A 25,241-nucleotide genomic window follows, 5' to 3' on the forward strand; every position below is an offset into this window, starting at 1 on the left:
GCGAGCTCTGGAAAAGGTAATTCATTTTGTTTTTTGTATATTCAATACCAGTTTGAGACCATAAAGGGAGACCTGCGGTGACTGAAAAGCAGTCTCGAGCTCATCAACAGCCTGAACCAGACAAGGAGCACATGAATATATGACTATCATCGGCATATAGATGCAACTTTGCTGGTTGTATCCCATTTCCCAAATCATTAATAAAAAATTGAGAACAACACAGGAGCTAAAATGGAACCCCGGGACACCCCTCTATTAATCTCAAGAAAGCTAGACTTGTGATTGTCAGTATATACACATTGTGTTCTGTCAGAAAGATAGTTCCTAAACCAGTTTACTGCCCCTTCACTGAGACCAATGTTCCTGAGTCTAGCTAGCAACAATTCATGATCAACCGAATCAAATGCCTTTGATAAATCAACAAACAGAGCAGCACAATGTTGCTTTTTATCAAGTACATTTATGTCATTTGCCACTGCTATAGCTGCAGGTGTGGTGCTGTGCCCCGATCTAAAGCCAGACTGAACCCCGCTCAGTATGTTCTTTTCAATTAAGAAGTTTTTTAGCTGCGAGTTCACTAGGGATTCATAGACTTTGGCCAGGATAGGGAGTTCACTAGGGATTCATAGACTTTGGCCAGGATAGGGAGTTCACTAGGGATTCATAGACTTTGGCCAGGATAGGGAGTTCACTAGGGATTCATAGACTTTGGCCAGGATAGGGAGTTCACTAGGGATTCATAGACTTTGGCCAGGATAGGGAGTTTAGAGATAGGACGATAGTTATTAGCGTCTGAAGGATCTCCACGCTTCAGCAGTGGGAGGACATGAGCTGATTTCCAAATGCTGGGTATGGAATTGGTCAAGAGACAAGTTGAAAATGTGAGCCACAGGTTAAGTAATAATACAAGCGGCTACCTTTAAGAGGTTGTAACGGCCGTCGTTAAAGGTAGTACACCAAGGCGCAGCGTGGTTAGTGCTCATCTTGTATTTATTAAACAGAGAACACTATAAACAAAGAAACAAAAACGACAGCCCACAGTTCTGTCAGGTTAGACAACTAAACAGAAATGAACCACCCATAAACACAATGAAAAAAAAAACCTACTTAAATATGGTCTCTAATCAGAGGCAACGAGATTCACCTGCCTCCAATTAGAGACCAACCCCAAACAAATCCAACATAGAAATAGATACCCTAGCATAAACATAGAAATAGAATAACATAGAACATAACCCCAAAACACACAGAAAAACACCCCCTGCCACACCCTGACCAAACTACAATAACAAATAACCCCTTTTACTGGTCAGGACGTGACAGAGGTAGGGATCCAGGTTGTCTGGACCTGCAGATTTTTTTGTGTCTATTGCCTTTAGTGCTTTATAGACCTCAGCATAAGAAACAGGCTCAAAGTTCAAATAGTTCCCATGAGGGCTTATATCATAGTTTACTGTAACAGAGCTTACGTTAGAGGCCTGGGCCCCACCATTATCATAAACTGAACCAGCAGATATTTGCTTGTTAAAAACTCCTTCATTATTGGCTTTATCCTTCACTTCATTAGAATCCATCATTAAATGGTCAGGAAGGCCAGAGGATACATTAGAACCACAGAGGTAAATACAGATTCAGGTTGGGTATTCGACTGATATTCGCCTGTAGTTTTCCTTACGTCCACCAACTGTCACGCCCTGATCTGTTTCACCTTTCCTTGTGCTTGTTAGGTGCTCTGGGATTCGGTCTTGTAGGCGCATTAATTAATTGAGTGAGATTCAGAGTCACACAGTTCTTTAAAAGAGTCCAATACAGATGTATGTCCCAGTTCAAATCTCCTAAAATAATGACTTCAGAGTCATTTAGCTTGTGCAGGACATCAGAAAGAGTCAAGTGCATCTCCCAAAGCCGAGGGCGTTCTATAGCAGCTGAGTACAGTGATGTGGGAGTCCTTATATACGTTCACTTTAACCGCAAGCAATTCAAAATGTTTGGCTTTGGTAATCGAGAGAATTTCAGAGGTGTTAAACTTGGGATCAAGGGATCTGGATCCACAGCCCTAGCTAGCTTAATATATTATGATGTAGGTTGATGGTTTAATTTATTTGTACCAAAGAAAATAAGTGATAGACAACAATACAGATAAAAACGAATAAATAAAACATGGTGTGCAGGTTGGAAACCCAAGGACTGATATAAAAAACACAAAAATGTAAGTACAATACATACAGTACCAGTCAAAAGTTTGGACACACCTACTCATTCAAGGGTTTTTCTTTATTTTTTGCTATTTTCTACATTGTAGAATAATAGTGAAGACATTAAACCTATGAAATAACACATATGGAATCATATAGTAACCAAAAAAAGTGTTAAACAAATCAAAATATATTTATATTTGAGATTCTTCAAAGTAGATTCTTCACCTGAAATGCTTGTCCACCAGTCTTGAAGGAGTTCCCACATACGGTGAACAATTGTTGGCTGTTTTTCCTTCATTCTGCAGTCCAACTCATTCAGAACCATTTCGACTGTGTTGAGGTCGGGTGATTGTGGAAGCCGGGTCATCTGATGCAGCACTTATCACTCTCCTTCTTGGTCAAATAGCCCTTACACAGCCTGGAGGTGTGTGTTGGGTCATTGTCCTGTTGAAAAACAAATTATATTCCCACTAAGTGCAAACCAGATGGGATGGCGTACCATTGCAGAATGCTGTGGTAGCCATTCTAGTTAAGCATGCCTTGAATTCTAAATAAATCACAGTCAGTATCACCAGAAAAGCCCCCCCACACCATCACACCTCCTCCTCCATGCTTCACGGTGGGAACCACATATGCGGAGATAATCCGTTCACCTACTCTGCGTCTCACAAAGACACGGTGGTTGGAAACAAAAATCTCAAATATGGACTAATCAGACCAAAGGACAGATTTCCACCGGTATAATGTCCATTAATCATGTTTCTTGGCCCAAGCAAGTCTCTTTTCATATTGGTGTCCTTTAGTAATGGTTTCTTTGCAGCAAATCGACCATGAAGGCCTGATTCATGCAGTCTCCTCTGAACAGTTGATATTGAGATGTGTCTGTTACTTGAATACTGTGAAGCATTTATTTGGGCAAACATTTCTGAGGCTGGTAACTCTAACTTATCCTCTGCAGCAGAGGTAACTCTAGGTCTTCCTTTCCTGTGGCGGTCCTCATGAGAGCCAGTTTCATCATAGCGCTTGATGGTTTTTGCAACTGCACTTGAAGAAACTTTCAAGGTTCTTGACATTTTCCGGATTGACTGACCTTCATGTCTTAAAGTAATGATGGGCTGTCGTTTCTTGTTGCTTATTTGAGCTGTTCTTGCCATAATATGGACTTGGTCTTTTACCAAATAGGGTTTTCTTCTGTATACCACCCCTACCTTGTCACAACACAACTGATTGGCTCAAACGCATTAAGAACGAAAGAAATTCCACAAATTAACTTTTAACAAGGCACACCTGTTAATTGAAATGCATTCCAGGTGACTACCTCATGAAGCTGGTAGAGTGGATGCCAAGAGTGTGCAAAGCTTGAAATAACGGCACTTTAATAATGTCTACATTACTCATCTCATATATATATACTGTATTCTACACCATCTACTGCATCTTGCCTATGCCGCATGCCATCGCTCATCCATATATTTATATGTACATATTATTATTCATCCCTTTACATTTGTGTGTATTTGTGTGTATAAGGTAGTTGTTGTGAATTTGTTAGACTTTACTGCATAGTCGGAACTAGAAGCACAAGCATTTCACTATACTCGCACTACCATCTGCTAACCATGTGTATTTGATTTGATTTGAAGCTGTCATGCTGTCATGTGGCTACTTTGAAGAATCTCAAATATATTTTGATTTGTTGAACACTTCTTTTGGTTACTATATGATTCCATATGTGTTATTTCATAGTTTTGATGTCTTCACTATTATTCTATAATGTACAATAAAGAAAAACCCTTGAATGAGTAGGTATGTCCAAACTTTTGATTCATAAATATACAAATCATAAATATACAAATTAACCAATCAGCTATCACAAAACAATATTGAAATAATTGTAATTTACATGACTTGACATTCAGAAATCACAGAAAAGTTGTGTCCATGCCATGCATCCGGAGGGTTAACAAATCTCTTGTTTTAACTTTGTACACAGTGTGTGTTATCATAGTGTGTGTGTTATCATAGTGTGGTATTGATCTATAGTTTGATTTCCTGAATAGATCAAAAGGGCTCCAGGTTATATAGTCTATCTCTGCTGTCCATAGCTACTTCCCTGACCTCTGTCTGACAAACACACCAATATGAACACTGACTTACCTCACACAGTGACTGGTCTCTCTTGATGAATACGCTATATATACAAAAGTATGTGGACACCCCTTCCAATGAGTGGATTTGGGTATTTCAGCCACACCTGTTGCTGTCAACTGTATAAAATTGAGCACACAGCCATGCAATATCCATAAACAAACAGTGGCAGTAGAATGGCCTTACTGAATAACTCAGTGATTTTCAACGTGGCACCGTCATAGGATGCCACCTTTGGTGGAGGAGGAATAATGGTCTGGGGCTGTTTTTCAGTGAAGTTCCAGTGAAGGGAAATCTTAATGCTACAGCATTCAATGACATTCTAGACTATTCTGTGCTTCCAACTTTGTGGCAACCGTTTGAAGGCATTTCCTGTTTCAGCATGACAATGCCCTTGTGCACAAAGCAAGGTCCATACAGAAATGGTGTGTCAAGATCGGTGTGGAAGAACTTGACTGGCCTGCACAGAGCACTGACCTCAACCCCATCGAACACCTTTGGGATGAATTGGAACGCCGACTGCGAGCCAGGCCTAATAGCCCAACATCAGTGACGAACCTCACTAACGCTATTGTGGCTGAATGGAAGCAAGTCCCCATAGCAATATTCCAACATCTAGTGGAAAGCCTTCCCAGAAGAGTGGAGACTGTTATCGCAGAAAAAGGGGGACCAACTCCATATTAAAACCCATGATTTTGGAATGAAATGTTAGATGAGCAGCTGTCCACATACTTTTGGTCATGTAGTGTAGATTTTTAATGAGATCATCAAGTTGAATAAAGGAGACATTCAAAAACATGGAGGTGACCCCAGCATGACCTTCTCCCCTGAGTGACAGGGGAGAAGTTAAGAAAGAATAGTTGTGTCGTTTTAACCACCAGTTGACGTTTTGAACAGTAGAGTGTTGAGAAACATTATTGTGGGAGTTCCAATTTCCGCTGATTCTATCACTGTTTTGTCAGGCCTCGCAAAACACAAAGGCCCAAATATGGACATACTTGGTATACTGCAATTCGCTCTTAGGACTTATTTAATTGAATTATTTAGATATCTTTCTGAGATCTGACTCAATATGAATCTCCACAGCTACGTGTCGTGGGATGATTTCAATTGCATACTCCTCGTCTCCTTCACAAAAACCCATTGGATGAGAAAGCCAGAGGTTCCGCTCCATTGACCTTCTTCTCTAATGGGTTTTGAGGAGACGAAGAGGCGAGAGGAGTATGCAATTGAGATCTTTCCCCTGCCACACTAAGCAGAAACAGGAAGAGATTTTCACTTTAAAAGAGCAAAATACCCATCTCAATGAGCTTGCCAGACAAGCTGAACACTTTGTGTCCATATTGTATGTAAGTACAACACCCATTCTATCAACCAATAGATTGCACAAGATTTGCTCATATTATTAGCATGTCAGGTTCCTGTGCACCCCCACTCATTTGTTCCTCAATTGTATGGGGAAAAAACAATAGAACACTTGGAGTAGGAAGTGAGTTTTTACAAGGAAGTCTGTCGGTGTTTCAAAACATAATTTATGAGTGTGTTTGACTCTCCATGATGTCAATTGTCACTTACAGAATATTCTCAATCAGGGAATGCTTCATACAACCTTAAACTGCCCTTTATTCGATTTTCTTATCAAGATCTGTGTGCAATCATCAACCAGAAACTAGCCTGAGTAACACAATGTAGTGTTCAAGTACAGACCAATCAGATTATTATCGACCACAACAGGAAACAACTAGGTTCTACAAAGATACAGAATAATGTGTTAATTAAGTGACTGACAAACATATTTATTGATCAACAACAAATATTTAAATTATTAAAGTTATTTTGCCTTTATCACACAACTTTAAAACATTTAGATCATGTACCTATATTGTTGTAATATTCATGTTATTAATCAACAAATAAAAGTAACCCTCTTATATTGAAAAGTTGCAAAATGCTTTGGAATATCTGGTGTCCCAAATGTTAATAACTTATAAAGTGATTACTTTTATTTTTGCTTTAATAACATTTCCTGGTTTAGACTGTAGAAAACGAAGTATATTCATACATTCTGGAACCTATTTACATATTTTGAGCTATGACACGTCATCTTACTGTTTATAACACAGCTACAAAACCACAATGGTGACACAATCAAACATGCTCTACTAACGTCAGCATTGCTGATATTTCGGTAGTTGGTTTGTCAGGTGTCACTGTTGAATGACCACGAAGGCACAGAGTCCACTCTTTATATCCATCAATGAAGGAATCCCCACTCAGCCATCTGTGTAAATCCACCAGGCAGTCAATATCCACGGAAACTGGAAAGAAAGAGTTAAGAAACAAATAAACCCATGGTTTTAGTCAGGCTCAAACTTATTGTGATAACAATGGTCATTTGACTAAAGCTGTAATACTGAAGAATAAAGTACTTACCACTGAATATATGTTCTAGTATTGTAGAGCACTGTAGCCTGGCTCTACAGTTGAGTAGATCACATCACCTACAGCAGAGGAATTCAAAGCACAAATAAAACAGACAAACAGTGGCTTGTCATTAAAAAGGAAATAAAAATAACAGTTTATCAATATATGAAATGATGGATCATATCTGACAACTGTCATAATATCTATCTGTATATCTCTGGAGTTTTTTAACATGTACCTTCGGTATTGTTTGGATTAGGCAATGGTCCTCTCCTGATTTTCACAAAACAGACAAAATAGAAATCGACATCACATAATGAGAATTATGAAAAACATGATTTTTGTGGCAAGGTGAAGATCCTCATCTGCTGTGTGGGTCGTTCCTCTCTCAGGGTGAAACAATATTCAGCAACTCTTGGTTTGCTTGAAAAATAACTTTATTGATAAAACCTCTCTCACCCGGTGATAGGAGGAACCGTTCGGGAGAATGATGGTCCTACGGGGACCCTCTGACCGCTGTAGAAGTTCTCATACAGAACAGGAGCTGAGGAGTGAGGACAGAGCAGACCAGTGGGTGAGGACAGAGCAGACCAGGGGGTGAGGACAGAGCAGACCAGGGGGTGAGGACAGAGCAGACCAGGGGGTGAGGACAGAGCAGACCAGGGGGTGAGGACAGAGCAGGCCAGGGGGTGAGGACAGAGCAGACCAGTGGGTGAGGACAGAGCAGGCCAGGGGGTGAGGACAGAGCAGGCCAGGGGGTGAGGACAGAGCAGGCCAGGGGGTGAGGACAGAGCAGACCAGGGGGTGAGGACAGAGCAGACCAGGGGGTGAGGACAGAGCAGACCAGGGGGTGAGGACAGAGCAGACCAGGGGGTGAGGACAGAGCAGACCAGGGGCTGAGGACAGAGCAGACCAGGGGTTGAGGACAGAGCAGACCAGGGATTGAGGACAGAGCAGGCCAGGGGGTGAGGACAGAGCAGGCCAGGGGGTGAGGACAGAGCAGACCAGTGGGTGAGGACAGAGCAGACCAGTGGGTGAGGACAGAGCAGACCAGGGGGTGAGGACAGAGCAGGCCAGGGGGTGAGGACAGAGCAGACCAGGGGGTGAGGACAGAGCAGACCAGGGAGTGAGGACAGAGCAGACCAGGGGGTGAGGACAGAGCAGACCAGGGGTTGAGGACAGAGCAGACCAGGGGTTGAGGACAGAGCAGGCCAGGGATGGAGGACAGAGCAGGCCAGGGGGTGAGGACAGAGCAGGCCAGGGGGTGAGGACAGAGCAGACCAGTGGGTGAGGACAGAGCAGACCAGGGGGTGAGGACAGAGCAGGCCAGGGGGTGAGGACAGAGCAGGCCAGGGGGTGAGGACAGAGCAGGCCAGGGGGTGAGGACAGAGCAGGCCAGGGGGTGAGGACAGAGCAGACCAGGGGTTGAGGACAGAGCAGGCCAGGGGGTGAGGGTTGAGGACAGAGCAGGCCAGGGGGTGAGGGTTGAGGACAGAACAGGCCAGGGGGTGAGGGTTGAGGACAGAGCAGGGCCAGAGGGTGAGACAGAGCAGGCCAGGGGGTGAGGACAGAGCAGACCAGGGGTTGAGGACAGAGCAGGCCAGGGGGTGAGGGTTGAGGACAGAGCAGGCCAGGGGGTGAGGGTTGAGGACAGAACAGGCCAGGGGGTGAGGGTTGAGGACAGAGCAGGGCCAGAGGGTGAGACAGAGCAGGCCAGGGGGTGAGGACAGAGCAGGCCAGGGGGTGAGGGTTGAGGACAGAGCAGGCCAGGGGGTGAGGGTTGAGGACAGAGCAGGCCAGGGAGTGAGGGGTAAGGACAGAGCAGGCCAGGGGGTGAGGGGTGAGGACAGAGCATGGGATGATGGGTAAGGACAGAGCAGGCCTGGGGTTGAGGGGTGAGGACAGAGCAGGCCAGGGAGCGAGGGGTAAGGACAGAGCAGGCCAGGGGGTGAGGGCAGAGCAGGCCAGGGGGTGAGGGGTGAGGACAGAGCAGGGGATGAGGGGTAAGGACAGAGCAGGCCTGGGGTTGAGGGGTAAGGACAGAGCAGGCCAGGGGGTGAGGGTTGAGGACAGAGCAGGCCAGGGGGTGAGGACAGAGCAGGCCAGGGGGTGAGGACAGAGCAGGCCAGGGAGTGAGGACAGAGCAGGCCAGGGAGTGAGAGGTGAGGACAGAGCAGGCCTGGGGTTGAGGGGTGAGGACAGAGCAGGCCAGGCAGCGAGGGGTAAGGACAGAGCAGGCCAGGGGTGAGGACAGAGCAGGCCAGGGGGTGAGGACAGAGCAGGCCAGGGGGTGAGGACAGAGCAGGGGATGAGGGGTAAGGACAAAGCAGGCCTGGGGTTGAGGGGTGAGGACAGAGCATGGGATGATGGGTAAGGACAGAGCAGGGCTGGGGTTGAGGGGTGAGGACAGAGCGTGAGGGGTGAGGACAGAGCAGGCCAGTGGGTGAGGACAGAGCAGGCCAAGGAGTGAGGGGTGAGGACAGAGCAGGCCAGGGGGTGACGACAGTACAACTACAATACACAACTAGATAAACTGTCAGGGAGGGGGACCCGGACACACCAAAATTAGGACAACATTTATGTCATCAAGGATGACACTAAAAAGTCAGTCTGATTTTCATTGTGGTCCTTAGAGGACCTATAATGTATTGTATGTGTCTGTTGTCAAAGGTGATCTGTGAAGAGTGAGAACTGTACCAGGCGGTTTGTCCCCAGTCCGTCTGAGGTTCACAAAGTGTTCTATATCCTCCTGTATGTCACACTGTTCAAGAGACTTCCTCACTTCCTCATGAAGCTGAACCCATGGACACACACAGAAACACACAGACGGACGAGTTAGAAACACAAAGCAATACGGAAGGTCACTTACAGCCACAATCTTTCATTTGCTATATTCTTAGAGAATCAATGGGTATCATTAATACAAATGCAATACCAGTAAGTAATATTGCAGATTTCACATTGATGAGTCCCTAGAAGCATTTTACCTCATCGCTGGTGACACACTGCTGGGAGAGCTGGTTGAGGTGAGTCCACACCATGTTCCTTAGAGTATTGATCCTCTCCACTTCCTGCTTCTCAAATACCTGGAGGTAACAGAGCACTATATTATATATACCAGTAATACAACCTATAGCTGACAAACAAATAACTGGATGTAAATTATATATACCAATGCTACAACATATAGCTAACAAACAAATACCTGGATGTAGTCAAACTATTACACATACTACACCAGTAATACAGTATGTAACTAACAAAGAAATGAAATATCATCATGCTTTCTGGCCCTTACCTCACATGCTTTAACGTGTTCTTTCTGCCAGTCCTCCCTGGTTTTTCCCAGCACAGACACGTTGTGCATGTATAGCCTGTCTGGGATTCAAATCAGAGACCATAGTATAGAGGCAGATTTTAGATTATATTTAGACTAAATTGTGGTTTTCCTGTTGATGGTTGCTAAGAGACCAAAGGAGAATATGTTGTCATTGTTACCAGCTTCTTCTGCATTCTGCTTTGCTTGCTGTGTTTTTGCCAATAGCTGAAAGATAAAGAAGAAGAAAAAAAATCACTGATTCTGTACTTTATTCAACTCTTTCATGTGTTCAGGTATTACTTTCAATTTGATTTGTAAATGTCCTGTTCATAAACAGTGTACAAGCTAGATAGCCTTGTTCTTCCTGTGGTCAGTGTAGGCCTAATGTTTGTGGTCTGATTCCTGTGCTCAAAGTAGGTATGCTATTTCCTTTGAAAGATTCCCATGGCTCACTCACATCATTTATTGTCACTAGTGCTTTCTGATGTATCTTTTTTTTAATCAACAAATACAGTGAATACGTGATTGATGAGGAGATAAAGGAGATGGACATAGAATGGAAATTGTTGCTGTCTGGTTTTGAACCCATGGCTGCAGGGGAAATGTGTGGTCCGGGGGCAGCAGCACTACCACTAGACCCCCCCCAACCCCCCACAGTCTCTTAGAATACTCACCTTTTCCTGCTGCTTGACATTGCTGGTGCTGGCGTTTCGGTTCATGTTCTGTTCCGCTTCCTCTTTGTCTCGACACTTCTGCTCATATGTCTTCTTTGACTGTGGTTAATGACATGGACAGGGAGGGAGGGGTTGGTGGGGGGGTGATGGTAGGAAATAACTGATAATATAGTTTACTGACTCTACTAGACTCTATACTGTCTTCACATAACATAAAAGTCTCTAAATAAAACATGAAGCCCATGCATTTGAATTCAACTACCACAACCTGCATTTTTCAACACTCTGAGGTCATTCCACTGTGTATAAAATGCCTGATGTTTCAGTAGCAGTTGGCATGACAATGTGGCACAACATGCCCAGCCCTAACAGTACCACTTTGTCTGACCAATGCCAGGCATTTGGGATCAAAATCAAATCAGGAAAAGTATTTAGAAAGAGACAGAGTTGGAGTGCTGATCTCTTCCGGGACCAGGCCCAAACCCCCATGATTCGTAAGAAGAGGAGATGCCGCTACAGGGGTCGGTGAGCCAGATGCATTCAGCATTCAACACCATAGTGCCCTCCAAGCTCATTACTAAGCTAAGGACCATGGGACTGAAGGCAATAACACATCCGCCATGCTGACCCTCAATAAAGGGGTCCTTCAGGGGTGCGTGCTTAGTCCCCTCCTGTCCTCCCTGTTCACCCACGGCTGCGTGTCCATGCACAACTCTCACACCATCATTAAGTTTGCCAACGACGGTGGTAGGCCTGATCCTCAACAACAATGAGACAGCCTATAGGGAGGAGGTCAGAGACCTGATAGTGTGGTGCCAGGACAACAACATCTCCCTCAATGTGAGCAAGACAAAGGAGCTGATCGTGGACTAAAGGAAAGGTAGGGCCAAGCACGCTCCCATTCACATCGACGGGGCTGCAGTGGAGAAGGTCGAGAGCTTCAAGTTCCTTGGTATCCACATCACTAAGGACCTATGTTGGTCCAAGCAGAACAACACAGTTGTGACGACAACGCCTATTCCCCCTCAGGATTGCTGAATTTTTTTTCCCATGGGTCCTCAGACCCTCCAAAGGTTCTACAGCTGCACCATCGAGAGCATCCTGCTGGTTGCATCACCGCTTGGTATGGCAACTGCTTGGCATCTGACCGCAAGGCGTACATCCCTGGGGTCGAGCTGCCTGCCATTCAGGACCTCTAAACCAGGCGGTGTCAGAGGAAGGCCACCCAAGTCTGTTCTCTCTGCTTTCACATGGCAAGTGGTACAGGAACGCCAAGTCATACGTCAAACCAATTGAGATGGTTTGGGATGAGATGGATCACAAAGTGAAGGAAAAGCAGCCAACACGTGTGTGGGAACTCCTTCAAGACTTTTGAAAAGCATTCCAGGTGAAGTTGGTTGAGAGAATGCCAAGAGTGTGCAAAACTGTCATCAAGGCAAAGGGTGGCTACTTTGAAGAATCTCAAATATAAAATCTATTTTGATTTGTTTAACACCTTTTTGGTTACTACATGATTCCATGTGTTATTTAATAGTGTTGATGTCTTAACTATCATTCTGCAATGTAGAAAATAGTAAAAAAGAAAGAAAAACCCTTGAATGAGTATAGTGCTTTGCAAAAGTATTCACCCCCTTGGTGTTTTTCCTATTTTGTTGCATTACAACCTGTAATTTAAATGGATTTCATGTACTGGACATACAAAATAAAGTCCAAATTGGTGAAGTGAAATGAAAAAAATTACTTTTTTCAAAAAATATTCAAATATTTTTAAAAAATGAAGTGGTGCGTGCATATGTATTCACCCCTTTTGCTACGAAGCCCCTAAAAAAGATCTGGTGCAACCAATTACCTTCATAAGATACATAATTAGTTAAATAAAGTCCACCTGTGTGCAATCCAAGTGTCACATGATCTGTCACATGATCTCAGTATATATACACACAGCTGTTCTGAAAGGCCCCAGAGTCTGCAACACCACTAAGCAAGGGGCACCACCAAGCAAGCGGCACCACCAAGCAAGCGGCACTATGAAGACCAAGGAGCTCTCCAAACAGGTCAGGGACAAAGTTGTGGAGAAGTACAGATCAGGGTTGGGTTATAAAAAAATATCTGAAACTTTGAACATCCCACAGAGCAGACATTAAATCCATTATTAAAAAATGGAAAGAATATGGCACCACAACAAACCTGCCAAGAGAGGGCCAGCCCACCAAAACTCACGGACCAGGCAAGGAGGACATTAATCAGAGAGGTAACAAAGAGACCAACGATAACCCTGAAGGAGCTGCAAAGCTCCACAGCGGAGATTGGAGTATCTGTCCATAGGACCACTTTAAGCCGTACACTCCACAGAGCTGGGCTTGACGGAAGAGAGGCCAGAAAAAAGCCATTGCTTAAAGAAAAAAATAAGCAAACATGTTTGGTGTTCACCAAAAGGCATGTGGGAGACTCCTCAAACATATGGAAGAAGGTACTCTGGTCAGATGAGACTAAAATTGAGCTCTTTGGCCATCAAGGAAAAACGCTATGTCTGGCGCAAACCCAACACTTCTCATCACCCAGAGAACACCATCCCCACAGTGAAGCATGGTAGTGGGAGCATCATGCTGTGGGGATGTTTTTCATTGGCAGGGATTGGGAAACTGGTCAGAATTGAAGGAATGATGGATGGTGCCAAATACAGGGAAATTCTTGAGGGAAACCTGTTCCATTCTTCCAGAGATTTGAGACTGGGACGGAGGTTCACCTTCCAGCAGGACAATGACCCTAAGCATACTGCTAAAGCAACACTCGAGTGGTTTAAGGGGAAACATTTAAATGTCTTGGAATGGCCTAGTCAAAGCCCAGACCTCAATCCAATTGAGAATCTGTGGTATGACTTAATGACAGCTGTACACCAGCGGAACCCATCCAACTTGAAGGAGCTGGAGCAGTTTTGCCTTGAAGAATGGGCAAAAATCCCAGTGGCTAGATGTGCCAAGCTTATAGAGACATACCCCAAGAGACTTACAGCTGTAATTGCTGAAAAAAGTGTCTCTACAAAGTACGGACTTTGGGGGGGTGAATAGTTATGCACACTCAAGTTCTGTTTTTTTTGTCTTATTTCTTGTTTGTTTCACAAAACAAATTGCATCTTCAAAGTGGTAGGCATGTTGTTTAAATCAAATGATACATACTCCCCAAAAATCCATTTTAATTCCAGGTTGTAAGGCAACAAAATAGGAAAAATGCCAAGGGGGTGAATACTTTCGCAAGCCACTGTAGATGTATCCAAACTTTTGACTGGTACTTGACATATTACCTCAATTACCTCAACTACCCCATACCCCAGCACATTGACTCGGTACCGGTACCCCCTGTATATAGCCTCATTACTGTTATTATGTTACTATTTTTCCCTTTAGATTATTTAGCAAATATTTCTTACTTACTTTTTTATTACTCTGCATTGTTGGTTAAGGGCTCGTAAGTAAGCATTTCACTGTAAGGTCTACACATATTGTATTCAACATGTGACAAATAAAATCTGATTTGATCTCATTCATCATAATCTAAAATGTGAATATGGGCCCTGGACTAACTCCAGCGCTCTCTGAGTGGAACTGCACAAAGCACAACTTGTGTTTACTAGTAACCTTTGCCCTGTGGCCCTGCAGGATAGAAGGGAATAATAAGGAAAACAGAAGGAAAATTTGTTTTTATAGCTATTGTTATTCCCAGAACCCGATACAGTTGTAGGACCTTAATTTGATCACTCTTCTGTTGCTGAGATTTTTCCTGCACCCAAGGAAATGCAGATGACCTTCATAATTTACATACATTCACTGAAAACCCACACTAACACACAGTTATATTAACAGTATTGCACTTTTCATGAAGACTACTTTTAGCCAGCTGAAAGCCTAACCACTGATCAAGCAACATTATGTGGCTGCAGGATTATTTTGCTGTGACAAGAGGTCAAATTAAGATCCTTCATCTGTATGGAACAGACTTTATTGTCATAATGTTTTACAAACCAAATGTAGTCTAAATAGACCACACTAGAAAAGGGACCTGCTCAGTGACCTGCTCTTTGTAGGCTACATAATATGTATGTAATTTACAGTAACTTCCCATTTAATAGAGGTTCCCCAGTACATATAATGAAACTCTCCATTTATTTGAGAGGTTCCTCCATTCTTCACTCCCCATGGCTGTTGATGAACTTCCCTCTTCTCAGATTAAGTATTACTTAAATTACAAGACTGCTTCATGTTTTGGTAGCATGATAACTGAAACCAGACATGCCTTTAGAGAACAGATGATCAATTCAGGATTACTTAGTTCAGGAATGATAACTGCTGGTTTGACAAAAAATGTAGGAAAGTATTCCAGTTTACCTCCATGGTTTTCTTGAACTGCATGGCCCTCTGTTTGTGTAGGGCATCCATCTGTTGTTCTACCTGTGAAGAAGAGGTGTCAAATATATTATATTAAAGCAAAGAAGATAGAGATGATATATCCATGATTTGCACCCCGATAATTATCACATTTGTGCAGGGCGATTAGGATTAAGATCACAAGGTCCAACTGAAATCTGACTTCCCATCCCGCCCGAAAGACACACAGAGGTTTCAGGTTTCCGTCAGACATGGTATTCGAACTGGCAACCCTCTGGTTGGTGGCTCGCCTCGCTACATAAGTTGATATAAGCGGTTGATAAGCAATTGATCACTATAACTGCATTCACTATTAAGCAAAGTGCACTGTATTAGCAATGTATAAGGTCTATTAGTAATTAAAGGTCGTATGAATTCCTACATTTGTGTCGTTTTTTAAGTAATTGGTTGGTTTCTAAAGTACCTTTTTTCTTGCCTCTTTCTGTCTCTCTCTGAAGTCCTCCAGTTTTTTTGCCTCGTCCCGCATTGTTTGTGCCAGTTGTAGGTGTGATAAACTCACATGTTCAGTTTCTATGTTGTAAAGGAGGGTTTTGAGAGAGTTAGTAAATTACATGAACACACACACACACTCGAACTCACTCACTTACACATGGAAATAGAAAGATTTGAGCTTAGTCATCAACATACATCAGAAACATTTGTTGTTACAGCAAAACACTTACGCAGTTTGAACATGTCTAGCGATCTCTTCAGTGTGCTAAATAATGAAACAAACAAACACCAGCTTTATGGAAAGTAATGCATGCAGTACAACCTATGCTGTTAAAATTTAAGCGTTTTGTAACACTACAACTAGTGGCAACTGAGCTGCCACCAACGTTAAGGAGACAAAACCTTGACTTTGCTAGAGTGTTGAAACATATCATTCTGAGATTTTCCGAAACATTACATGGTGTGTTGTAACACCACATAAATCAAGAGTTGTGCAACACCTTACCAGAGATTGGGAGCGCTACAGGGAAATTATAAAAACACTATTTTGTTGTTTCGAGTCCTGTTTAGTGCAGAAATAGATTCCTTCTCTTTTGGTGCTGTTTCCTCCCTCTAAAGCTCCTAAACACTAATGATGGTGTTTCGAATCCTTTCTAGTGCAGAATGCATTCCCTGCTCTTATACGGTGTGTGTTGATAAACTCCTCTTTGGTCATTTCAAAATGTCAAATGTAGAGTATTATTCACAAACAAAGAACACCAGAAAATATAGTTTTGTGAAAATACAAACTAATAAGATTGTCTAGGATAATAATTAAAACAAGCACAATTAATCATATGTACAAGCTTCAAATGCTTTATCTTTTCTTTGCAAATTATCCAATGACAAAACATTAACAGGTCTTTCACATTTTTATATTGATAAAGTAAGACAGTTCCAAGATCTGTAAAGTATTTATAATATTCATATTCTTCAAAATCAAGGGAATATGACATCATATTCAGATATGTTCATATACTGTATACATTCTATTCAGATAGATTGAGTCACAGTACACTTGAGTTAGATGATATGATTGACAATTGACAGTTCAGTTGGCATTAATCTGTGATCCTTGTCTTGATTGGTTGTGATTAGGATTGACCAGCCGGTGGGAAACGTAGTACGTACGTACGTACGTACGTACGTACGTACGTATGTACGTATGTACGTATGTATGTATGTATGTATGTATGTATGTATGTATGTAGGTACGTACAGTACCAGTCAAAATTTTAGACACACCTACTCATATAAGGGTTTTTCTTTATTTTTACTATTTTCTACATTGTAGAATAATAGTGAAGACATCAAAACTATGAAATAACACATATGGAATCATGTAGTAACCAAAAAAGTGTTAAACAAATATATTTTATATTTCAGATTCTTCAAAGCAGCCACCCTTTGCCTTGATGGCAGCTGTAACGCCCTGGCCACAGAGAGGGTTTTTTGTTCTCTATTTTTGGTTAGGCCAGGGTGTGACATGGGTGGGCGTTCTAGGTTTCTTTTTCTATGTTGGTGGTTTTCTTTGTTTCGGCCGTGTATGGCTCTCAATCAGGAACAGGTGTAGATCGTTGTTGCTGATTGAGAGTCATACATAGGCAGCCTGTTTTTCCTTTGGGGTTTGTGGGTGAATGTTTTCTGTTTAGTTTGTATCCTGACAGAACTGTGGCTGGTCGTTTTTGGTTTCGTTTTGTATAGTGTTCATTTGGTCATTAAACCTTACAAGATAAACACATCCTCCGCTGCACCTTGGTCTCATTCCGATGACAACCGTTACAACAGCTTTGCACACTCTTGGCATTCTCTCAACCAGCCGCATGAGGTAGTCACCTGGAATGCATTTCAATTAACAGGTGTGCCTTCTTAAAAGTTAATTTGTGGAATTTCTTTCCTTCTTAATGCATTTGAGCCAATCAGTTATGTTATGACAAGATAGGGTTGGTATACAAAAGATAGCCATATTTGGCAAAAGACCAAGTCCATATTATGGCAAGGACAGCTCAAATAAGCAAAGAGAAATGGCAGTCCCTCATTACTTTAAGACATGAAGGTCAGTCAATCCGGAAAATGTCAAGAACTTTGAAAGTTTCTTCAAGTGCAGTCGCAAAAACCATCAAGCGCTATGATGAAACTGGCTTTTGTGAGGGCCGCCACAGGAAAGGAAGACCCAGAGTTACCTCTGCTGCAGAGGATAAGTTCATTAGAGTTACCAGCCTCAGAAATTACAGCCAAAATAAATGTAACAGACACATCTCAACATCGACTATTCAGAGGAGACTGCGTAAATCAGGCCTTCATGGTCACATTTCTGTATATAAACCACTACTAAAGGACACCAATAAGAAAAAGAAGGGACCGGTGGAAATCTGTCCTTCATCTGATTAGTCCAAATTTGAGATTTTTGGTTCCAACCACCATGTCTTTGTGAGACGCAGAGTAGGTGAATGGATGATCTCCGCATGTGTGGTTCCCACCGGGAAGCATGGAGGAGGAGGTGTGATGGTGTGAGGGTGCTTTGCTGGTGACACTGTCGTGATTTATTTAGAATTCAAGGCACACTTAACCAGCAATTCAATCTAATAACAGTAACGCACTAATAACACTAATGCCTTAATGCATACTTGTATCTCTATGTGTAGTGCTGCATGGGCCATTGAGCCACTGCAGATACCATCTTTCTACATGCGAAACAAAACGGTTTTGTCAACGTCAGACAGTGCTATCAGTGGCTAGATTCACAGCATTCTAGTGTGCCATCTGAAGGCTGTGTACCAGACAATATCAACAACTCTATATACGTTTATATTTCCTTGTCTTGCTTGAGACAGACTGGCACCCAGGCAATCAGAAGGCTATTAAATATGTGATGGCTTTTAACAAAGCCCATCGGGGGTACTGGCCATCTGGTATTTTGGGCAAATGCCAGATGGACTGGTCAATTTGTTGCCTAGTGGGCCTGTCTACCTTGGGTTTTTGATTTCAAAATGATCATTATCTGGCTAATAAGGGGGGGCTCAAGTAAAAAAAAAAAATTGGTAATGTGGGGACCTCAAGGGGGAAAAAAAATAGGCAGGTGTGAGGGCCTCAAGGAAAACATTTTACCGGTGGGTTAGAAATGCCAAGGCCGATTTTTGGTCCCAGTCCGCACCTGAAGCCCATTACAAGTTTATCTATCTTCAATAGCAGGGCTTTCAAATAATTTTTGTATACATTTTTACAGTCCCTGACTGATGGCAAGCAATGTCTACTCAAGAATGAATAACATCAGCAACAGGAATATTGACTTACTTCATCTCATTGTGCCCACACACCTTCTTGGAGAGACCCAGTAGCTCTTTGGCATACTTCTCCTCTATGGATGCTCTGAAAGATAACCAAACACATCTCTTCATATGTGCATTCAACAAGGTATACAGTTAACAAACATTAGCTACAGTATGCGCATGAGAGAACATTAGGCAATAGCATGAGGATGAGGATCTGCACCACAGAGGGGAAGTCCACAGTGTCCATGAGATTAAAAAAAGATAAAGAAATTGAATGCCATTTTGAAGTTATCTTAAAGGAACTAACACATGCAAAATCACACTTTATATCTTTCAATATAACAGTGTTATTATGGAGTTGTTTCCTTGTGCGTGACTGATTGCACCGTCTGTATTGTGCTTGGATTAATCATTAAACAGTACAGTCCAGAGAGGAGGGAGCAAACAAAAAAATCTAAAGTATTAAACATAATAAAGATTCATAATAAGAAGTATGATCAAGTATGCTGTATCAGTTGGTCAGGAATTTAGATTGGTAGGAAATATCTCCACATTCAAATTCATGAGGTGTATACACAGTAAATATGAAGTAGGACAAGAGCTAAAGACAAATATGTAAACTATAGTCTACACACTGTATTAAATTAACACTGACACCATTCTAGACTATTGGATAATAGTGTAATTTCTGTCCAAAATGAGGAAATAGCAGATAAAACAGATGAACCACTCGCTTTTATTGTAAGTGCACTTAGTGACACCAGAAACAGGAAACACCGCAGCAGTGTTTGTTGAACACCAACAACCATTCACAGTACGCTTTTCCCAGATATAGAATGATTCATCTTTCCGCGCCCACATGATCTAAAGCATGGTGGAAAATAAATGATGACTGACTTTCTTACTTCTGTATCGTGGAACAAAGCACTCATGCCCTTTGAAAAGGTCAGTCCACAACAAAACATTACTGATATTCATTTAAAATAAACATAGACACAACAACAACAACATAGCAGCAGAACCTGTGGGCGCTGTCACCTAGACAGAATAACAGCATCCATAAAGTTGTTTCAGAGCATATTCTCTGTAGTAGTCTGAGGATTCAATTAATGGTTTCTATTGGATGATATCTCACATGGTTTCTCACCTGGCTTTCATGAAGTCTTCTATCTCCTTGCATGTCCTCTTACCATCGTTGAGATGCTGGATGATACAGTCATAACCCCCAGTACTGGTCAGCTCCCCGTTCTGGCAACATTGGGGAAGATGGAATAACAATAAGTAATCAAATCATAGCACATCATGGAGGGTCTCTCACACCCTCCCAGTACTGGTCTATCAAAATCCTATACTCCTCGCTGCATTGGCTTTTAACAGTCCATCAAATAGGAAATAACTCATTACAACATTACTGACAGAGAGAAGACCCCCAAGGGCTAAAACCAAAATAATCCAGAATGTAACAGCTTCCCAATGGGCTTCAGCACCCAATACATCAGACTACGGAATCAATAAAGCTAACAGTAATGAAGCAATATAAGTATTTCGTGAGCATGAATAAATATGTGTTTGGGATGATAAACTGCAGTTGAAGTGCCCTGTAATGTATGTCTGCATGAGATAATGACATATAATCATTTTAACCACGTGATTAAAGAGGTATACAGTAGGCCTACACTGCAGGGGTAGGTATACTCCTGAGCCATGCCAATCATCTGCACATATTACAAGGTGTTCAAAAGGACCAGAACTACACTCCTGGGTTAGAGACGTGCTAATAAAACAGCCAGTCCATGCAGTGTGTAATATTCTGAATAAATCAATGACCTAACAACATCACTAGACTTGTTAAATAAATAATGGTGTATGCTCCTTCAGTTGTGTTTACAACTTGTTAATACTTCAAAATCTGATTTCGATCTCTAAAAACAAATAGTTCTGCAAGCACAGTTAATGGGGGTTAAGCTCAGATGACACACAACGCAAATACAAACATTTGCACTTACCCAAAAGTAATCCTTAAAGTGAAGTTCTCTCATTGTAGACAAGAATAGCGGCAGTACAACTCTTGTAATTCCACTGGTTTTTGCGATGCTTATACTGTGTTAGTGACTGATGGACATCCCATTGGATTGTTGCGTTTATGACTCCGCTCATATCTCAATGGAGCACTAAATATTCTTTGCTGGGTCCTAACGACCGACGAGATACAGCAAAAGAGAGAGAGCGAGAGCGAGAGCGCAAGAGCGAGAGAGAGGGGCCACTTGGTGGTCACAAGCGGAACAGCAGGAGAGAAGAAAGGATATCTTTGAATCTATTGGCTCTTGGTTCCTCTTTTATCTGTATTTATGCCCTTCTCTTGTACATATGCTTTTATTGGTGAAATCAGGTTATATCTGGAGAACAGTTAAAAATCCCTGCTGCCAAGGCAACAGCTTCTCTCCGTCAAATCAAATCAAATCAAATTGTATTGGTCACATACACATGGTGAGCAGATGTTATTCCAAGTGTAGCGAAATGCTTGTGCTTCTAGTTCCGACAGTGCAGCAATATCTAACAAGTCATCTGTATACCAGTCGCAAGACCCACTAGTTGATACTTATTTATAAAACCCTCTTAGGCCTCATTCCCCCCTATCTGAGATATCTACTGCAGCCCTCATCCTCCACATACAACATCCGTTCTGCCAGTCACATTCTTTTAAAGGCCCCCAAAGCACACACATCCCTGGGTTGCTCCTCTTTTCAGTTCGCTGCAGCTAGCGACTGGAACGAGCTGCAACAAACACTCAAACTAGACAGTTTTACCTCAATCTCTTAATTCCAAGACATGGACACTCTTACTGACAGTTGTGGCTGCTTTGCGTGACGTATTGTTGTCTCTACCTTCTTGCCCTTTGTGCTGTTGTCTGTGCCCAATAATGTTTGTACCATGTTTTGTGCTGCTACCATGTTGTGTTGCTACCATGTTGTGTTGTAATGTGTTGCTGCCTTGCTATGTTGTTGTCTTAGGTCTCTCTTCATGTAGTGTTGTCTCTCTTGTCGTGATGTGGGTTTTTTCCTATATTTATATTTATATATATATATATATATATATATATATATATAATTTTTTTATTCCAGCCACCGTCCCCGCAAGAGGCCTTTTGCCTTTTGGTAGGCTGTCATTGGAAATAAGAATTTGTTCTTAATTGACTTGCCTAGTTAAATAAAGGTTAAATAAATAAATAAATTCCACAACATCTACCTAATACACACAAATCTAAGTAAAGGAATGGAATAATAATATATACATATAAATATATGGATGAGCAATGACTGAGCGCCATATGAGATGAGTAATGCAAGGTATGTAAACATTATTAAAGTGGCATTATTAAAGTGACTAGTTTATCCTTTTTTAAAGTGACCAATGATTTCAGGTCTATTTGTAGGCAGCAGCCTCTCTGTGTTAGTGATGGCTGTTTAACAGTCTGATGGCCTTGAGATAGAAGCTATTTTTGAGTCTCTCGGCCCCAGCTTTGATGCACCTGTACTGATCTCGCCTTCTGGATGGTAGCGGGGTGAACAGGCTGTGGCTCGAGTGGTTGTTGTCCTTGATGATCTTTTTGGCCTTTGGGTGCTGTAGGTGTCCTGAAGGGAAGGTAATTTTCCCCCGGTGATGCGTTGTGAAGACAGCACCACCCTTTGGAGAGCCTTGCAGTCGTGGGCGGTGCAGTTGTCGTACCAGGCGGTGATGCAGCCCAACAGGATGCTCTCAACTGTGCATCTGTAAAAGTTTGTGAGGGTTTTAACTGACAAGCCAAATTTCTTCAGCCTCCTGAGGTTGAAGAGGCGCTGTTGCGCCTTCTTCACCACACTGTCTATGTGGGTGGACCATTTCAGTTTGTCCGTGATGTGTACACCGAGGAACTTAAAACTATTCACCTTCTCCACTACTGTCCCGTCGATGTGGATAGGTGGTGCTCCCTCTGCTGTTTCCTGAAGTCCACGATCATCTCCTTTGTTTTGTTGACGTTGAGTAAGAGGTTGTTTTCCTGAAACCACACTCCGAGTGCCCTCACCTCCTCCCTATAGGCTCTCTCGTCGTTGTTGGTAATCAAGCCTACTACTGTTGTGTCGTCTGCAAACTTGATGACTGAGTTGGAGGCGTGCATGGCCACGCACTCATGGGTGAACATGGAGTACAAGAGGGGGCTGAACACGCACCCCAGTGTTGAGGATCAGCGAAGTGGAGATGTTGCTTCCTACCTTCACCCTCTGGGGGCGGCCCGTCAGGAAGTCCAGGACCCAATTGCACAGGACGGAGTTGAGACACAGGGCCTCAAGCTTAATGATGAGCTTGGAGGGTACTATGGTGTTGAATGCTGAGCTGTAGTCAATGAACAGCATTCTTACATAGGTATTCCTCTTGTCCAGATGGGATAAGGCAGTGTGCAGTGTGATGGTGATTGCATCGTATGTGGACCTATTGTGGCGATGCACAAATTTAAGTGGGTCTAGCGTGACAGGTAAGGTGGAGGTGATATTTTCCTTGACTAGTCTCTCAAAGTACTTCATGATGTCAGAAGTGAGTGCTACGGGGCATTAGTCATTTAGTTCAGTTACCTTTGCCTTCTTGGGTACAGGAACAATGTTGGCCGTCTTGAAGCATGTGGGGACAGCTGACTGGGATAGGGACTGATTGAATATGTCCGTAAACACAACAGCCAGCTGATCTGCGCATGCTCTGAGGACGCGGCTAGGGATGCAGTCTGGGCCGGCAGCCTTGCGAGGGTTAACGTTTAAATGTCTTACTCACGTTGGTCATGGAGAAGGAGAGCGCACAGTCCTTGATAGCGGGCGGTGGTACTGTATTGTCCTCAAAGCTGGCCAAGTAGGTGTTTAGTTTGTCTGGAAGCAAGACGTGGGTGTCCGTGACGTGGCTGATTTTCCTTTTTTAGTCTGTGATTGTCTGTAGACCCTGCCACATATGTCTCGTGTCTGAGATGTTGACTCCACTTTGTCTCTATACTGACATTTCGCTTGTTTGATTACCTTGTGGAGGGAATAACTAAACTGTTTGTATTCGGCCATATTCCCAGTCACCTTTCCATGGTTACATGCGGTTGTTCGCACTTTCAGTTTTGCACGAATGCCGCCATCTATCCATGGTTTCTGGTTAGGGTAGGTTTTAATAGTCACAGTGGGTACAACATCTCCTATGCACTTCCTTATAAACTCAGTCACCGAATCAGCGTATAAATCAATATTATTCTCTGAGGCTACCCGGAACATGTCCCAGTCCGCTTGATCAAAACAATCTTAAAGCGTGGATTCCGATTGGTCAGACCAGCGTTGAATAGTCCTCATTACGGGTACATCCTGTTTGAGTTTCTGCCTATAGGAAGGGAGGGGCAAAATGGAGTCGTGGTCAGATTTGCTGAAGGAAGGGCGGGGGAGGGCCTTGTATGCATCGCGGAAGTTAGAGTAGCAGTGATCCAGTGTTTTGCCAGCGCGAGTGCTACAATCAATATGCTGATAGAATTTAGGTAGCCTTGTTCTTTTTTAGGGTCCAAAAACATTACTTTTACTGCAGTAGGCTAAATCAGGATCACACCGGGTGTTTCTTGGTAGTCTTAAACAAGTTAACTATGAAACAAAAGTATACACCTCACACACATGGTTATGGGCTTAAAAAAAAGTCATGTGTTTGATGTATTTGATACCATTCCACTAATTCTGCTCCAGCCATTACCAGGAACCTGTCCTCCCCAATTAAGGTGCCACCAACCTCCTGTGCTGTGTACATTTAAGGGACCAGCCGTGCTGCTCTGTTCTGGGCCAACTGTAATTTGCCTATGTCCCTCTTTGTGGCACTTAACCATATGACTGACTAGTAGTCCAGGTGCGACAAAACTAGGGCCTGTAGGACTTGTTTTGTTGATAGCAATGTCAAGAAAGCAGAGTAGCACTTTATTACGGACAGACCTCTCCCCAAATTAGCTACCGTTGCATCAATGTGTTTTGACCATGACAGTTTACAATCCAATTTCCACATTATTGATTACAAGATTTTGTTGAGGTTTAGGGTTCAGTGAATGGTTTGTCCCAAATACAATGCTTTTAGTTTTTGAAATATTTAGTACTATCTTATTACTTGCCGCCCATTCTAAAACTGACTGCAGCTCTTCGTTAAATGTTGCAGTGATTTCACTTGCTGTGGTAGCTGACGTGTATAATGTTGAGTTATCAGCGTACATATACACACAGGATTTACTCAGTGCCAGTGGCAGTAAAGATTGAAAAAAGTAA

General features: G+C 42.7%; 1 protein-coding gene across 1 annotated transcript; it reads right to left on the bottom strand.

Annotated features, from left to right (window-relative positions):
• Nucleotides 1-972: 972 nt before the first annotated feature.
• pstpip2 (proline-serine-threonine phosphatase interacting protein 2) lies at nt 973-21,128 on the bottom strand. Its single transcript, XM_014138716.3, has 15 exons — nt 20,955-21,128; nt 20,096-20,196; nt 18,971-19,045; nt 15,868-15,902; nt 15,609-15,715; nt 15,146-15,208; nt 10,764-10,862; nt 10,269-10,314; nt 10,069-10,148; nt 9,758-9,856; nt 9,468-9,564; nt 7,230-7,314; nt 7,009-7,043; nt 6,780-6,847; nt 973-6,664 (listed from the first exon to the last, which is right to left on the bottom strand). Exons 1-14 carry the CDS (start codon nt 20,985-20,987, stop codon nt 6,795-6,797), a joined length of 1,008 nt encoding a protein of 335 aa, XP_013994191.1. The 5' UTR covers nt 20,988-21,128; the 3' UTR covers nt 973-6,664; nt 6,780-6,794.
• Between the last annotated feature and the right edge of the window lie 4,113 nt (nt 21,129-25,241).

Source organism: Salmo salar, chromosome 13, assembly GCF_965601325.2.
Source record: "Salmo salar chromosome 13, fSalSal1, whole genome shotgun sequence".
NCBI lineage: Eukaryota > Metazoa > Chordata > Actinopteri > Salmoniformes > Salmonidae > Salmo > Salmo salar.

Excerpts from the sequence above, each read along its gene's own strand:
- pstpip2 (XM_014138716.3), bottom strand. The coding sequence starts at position 20,987 with ATGAGAGAACTTCACTTTAAGGATTACTTTTGG. Across the intron at positions 15,903-18,970 it reads TGTGGGCACAATGAGATGAA|CACACTGAAGAGATCGCTAG; the intron begins GTAAGTCAATAT and ends TTCATTATTTAG. Across the intron at positions 15,716-15,867 it reads GCTAGACATGTTCAAACTGC|AAACTGAACATGTGAGTTTA; the intron begins GTAAGTGTTTTG and ends TTTACAACATAG.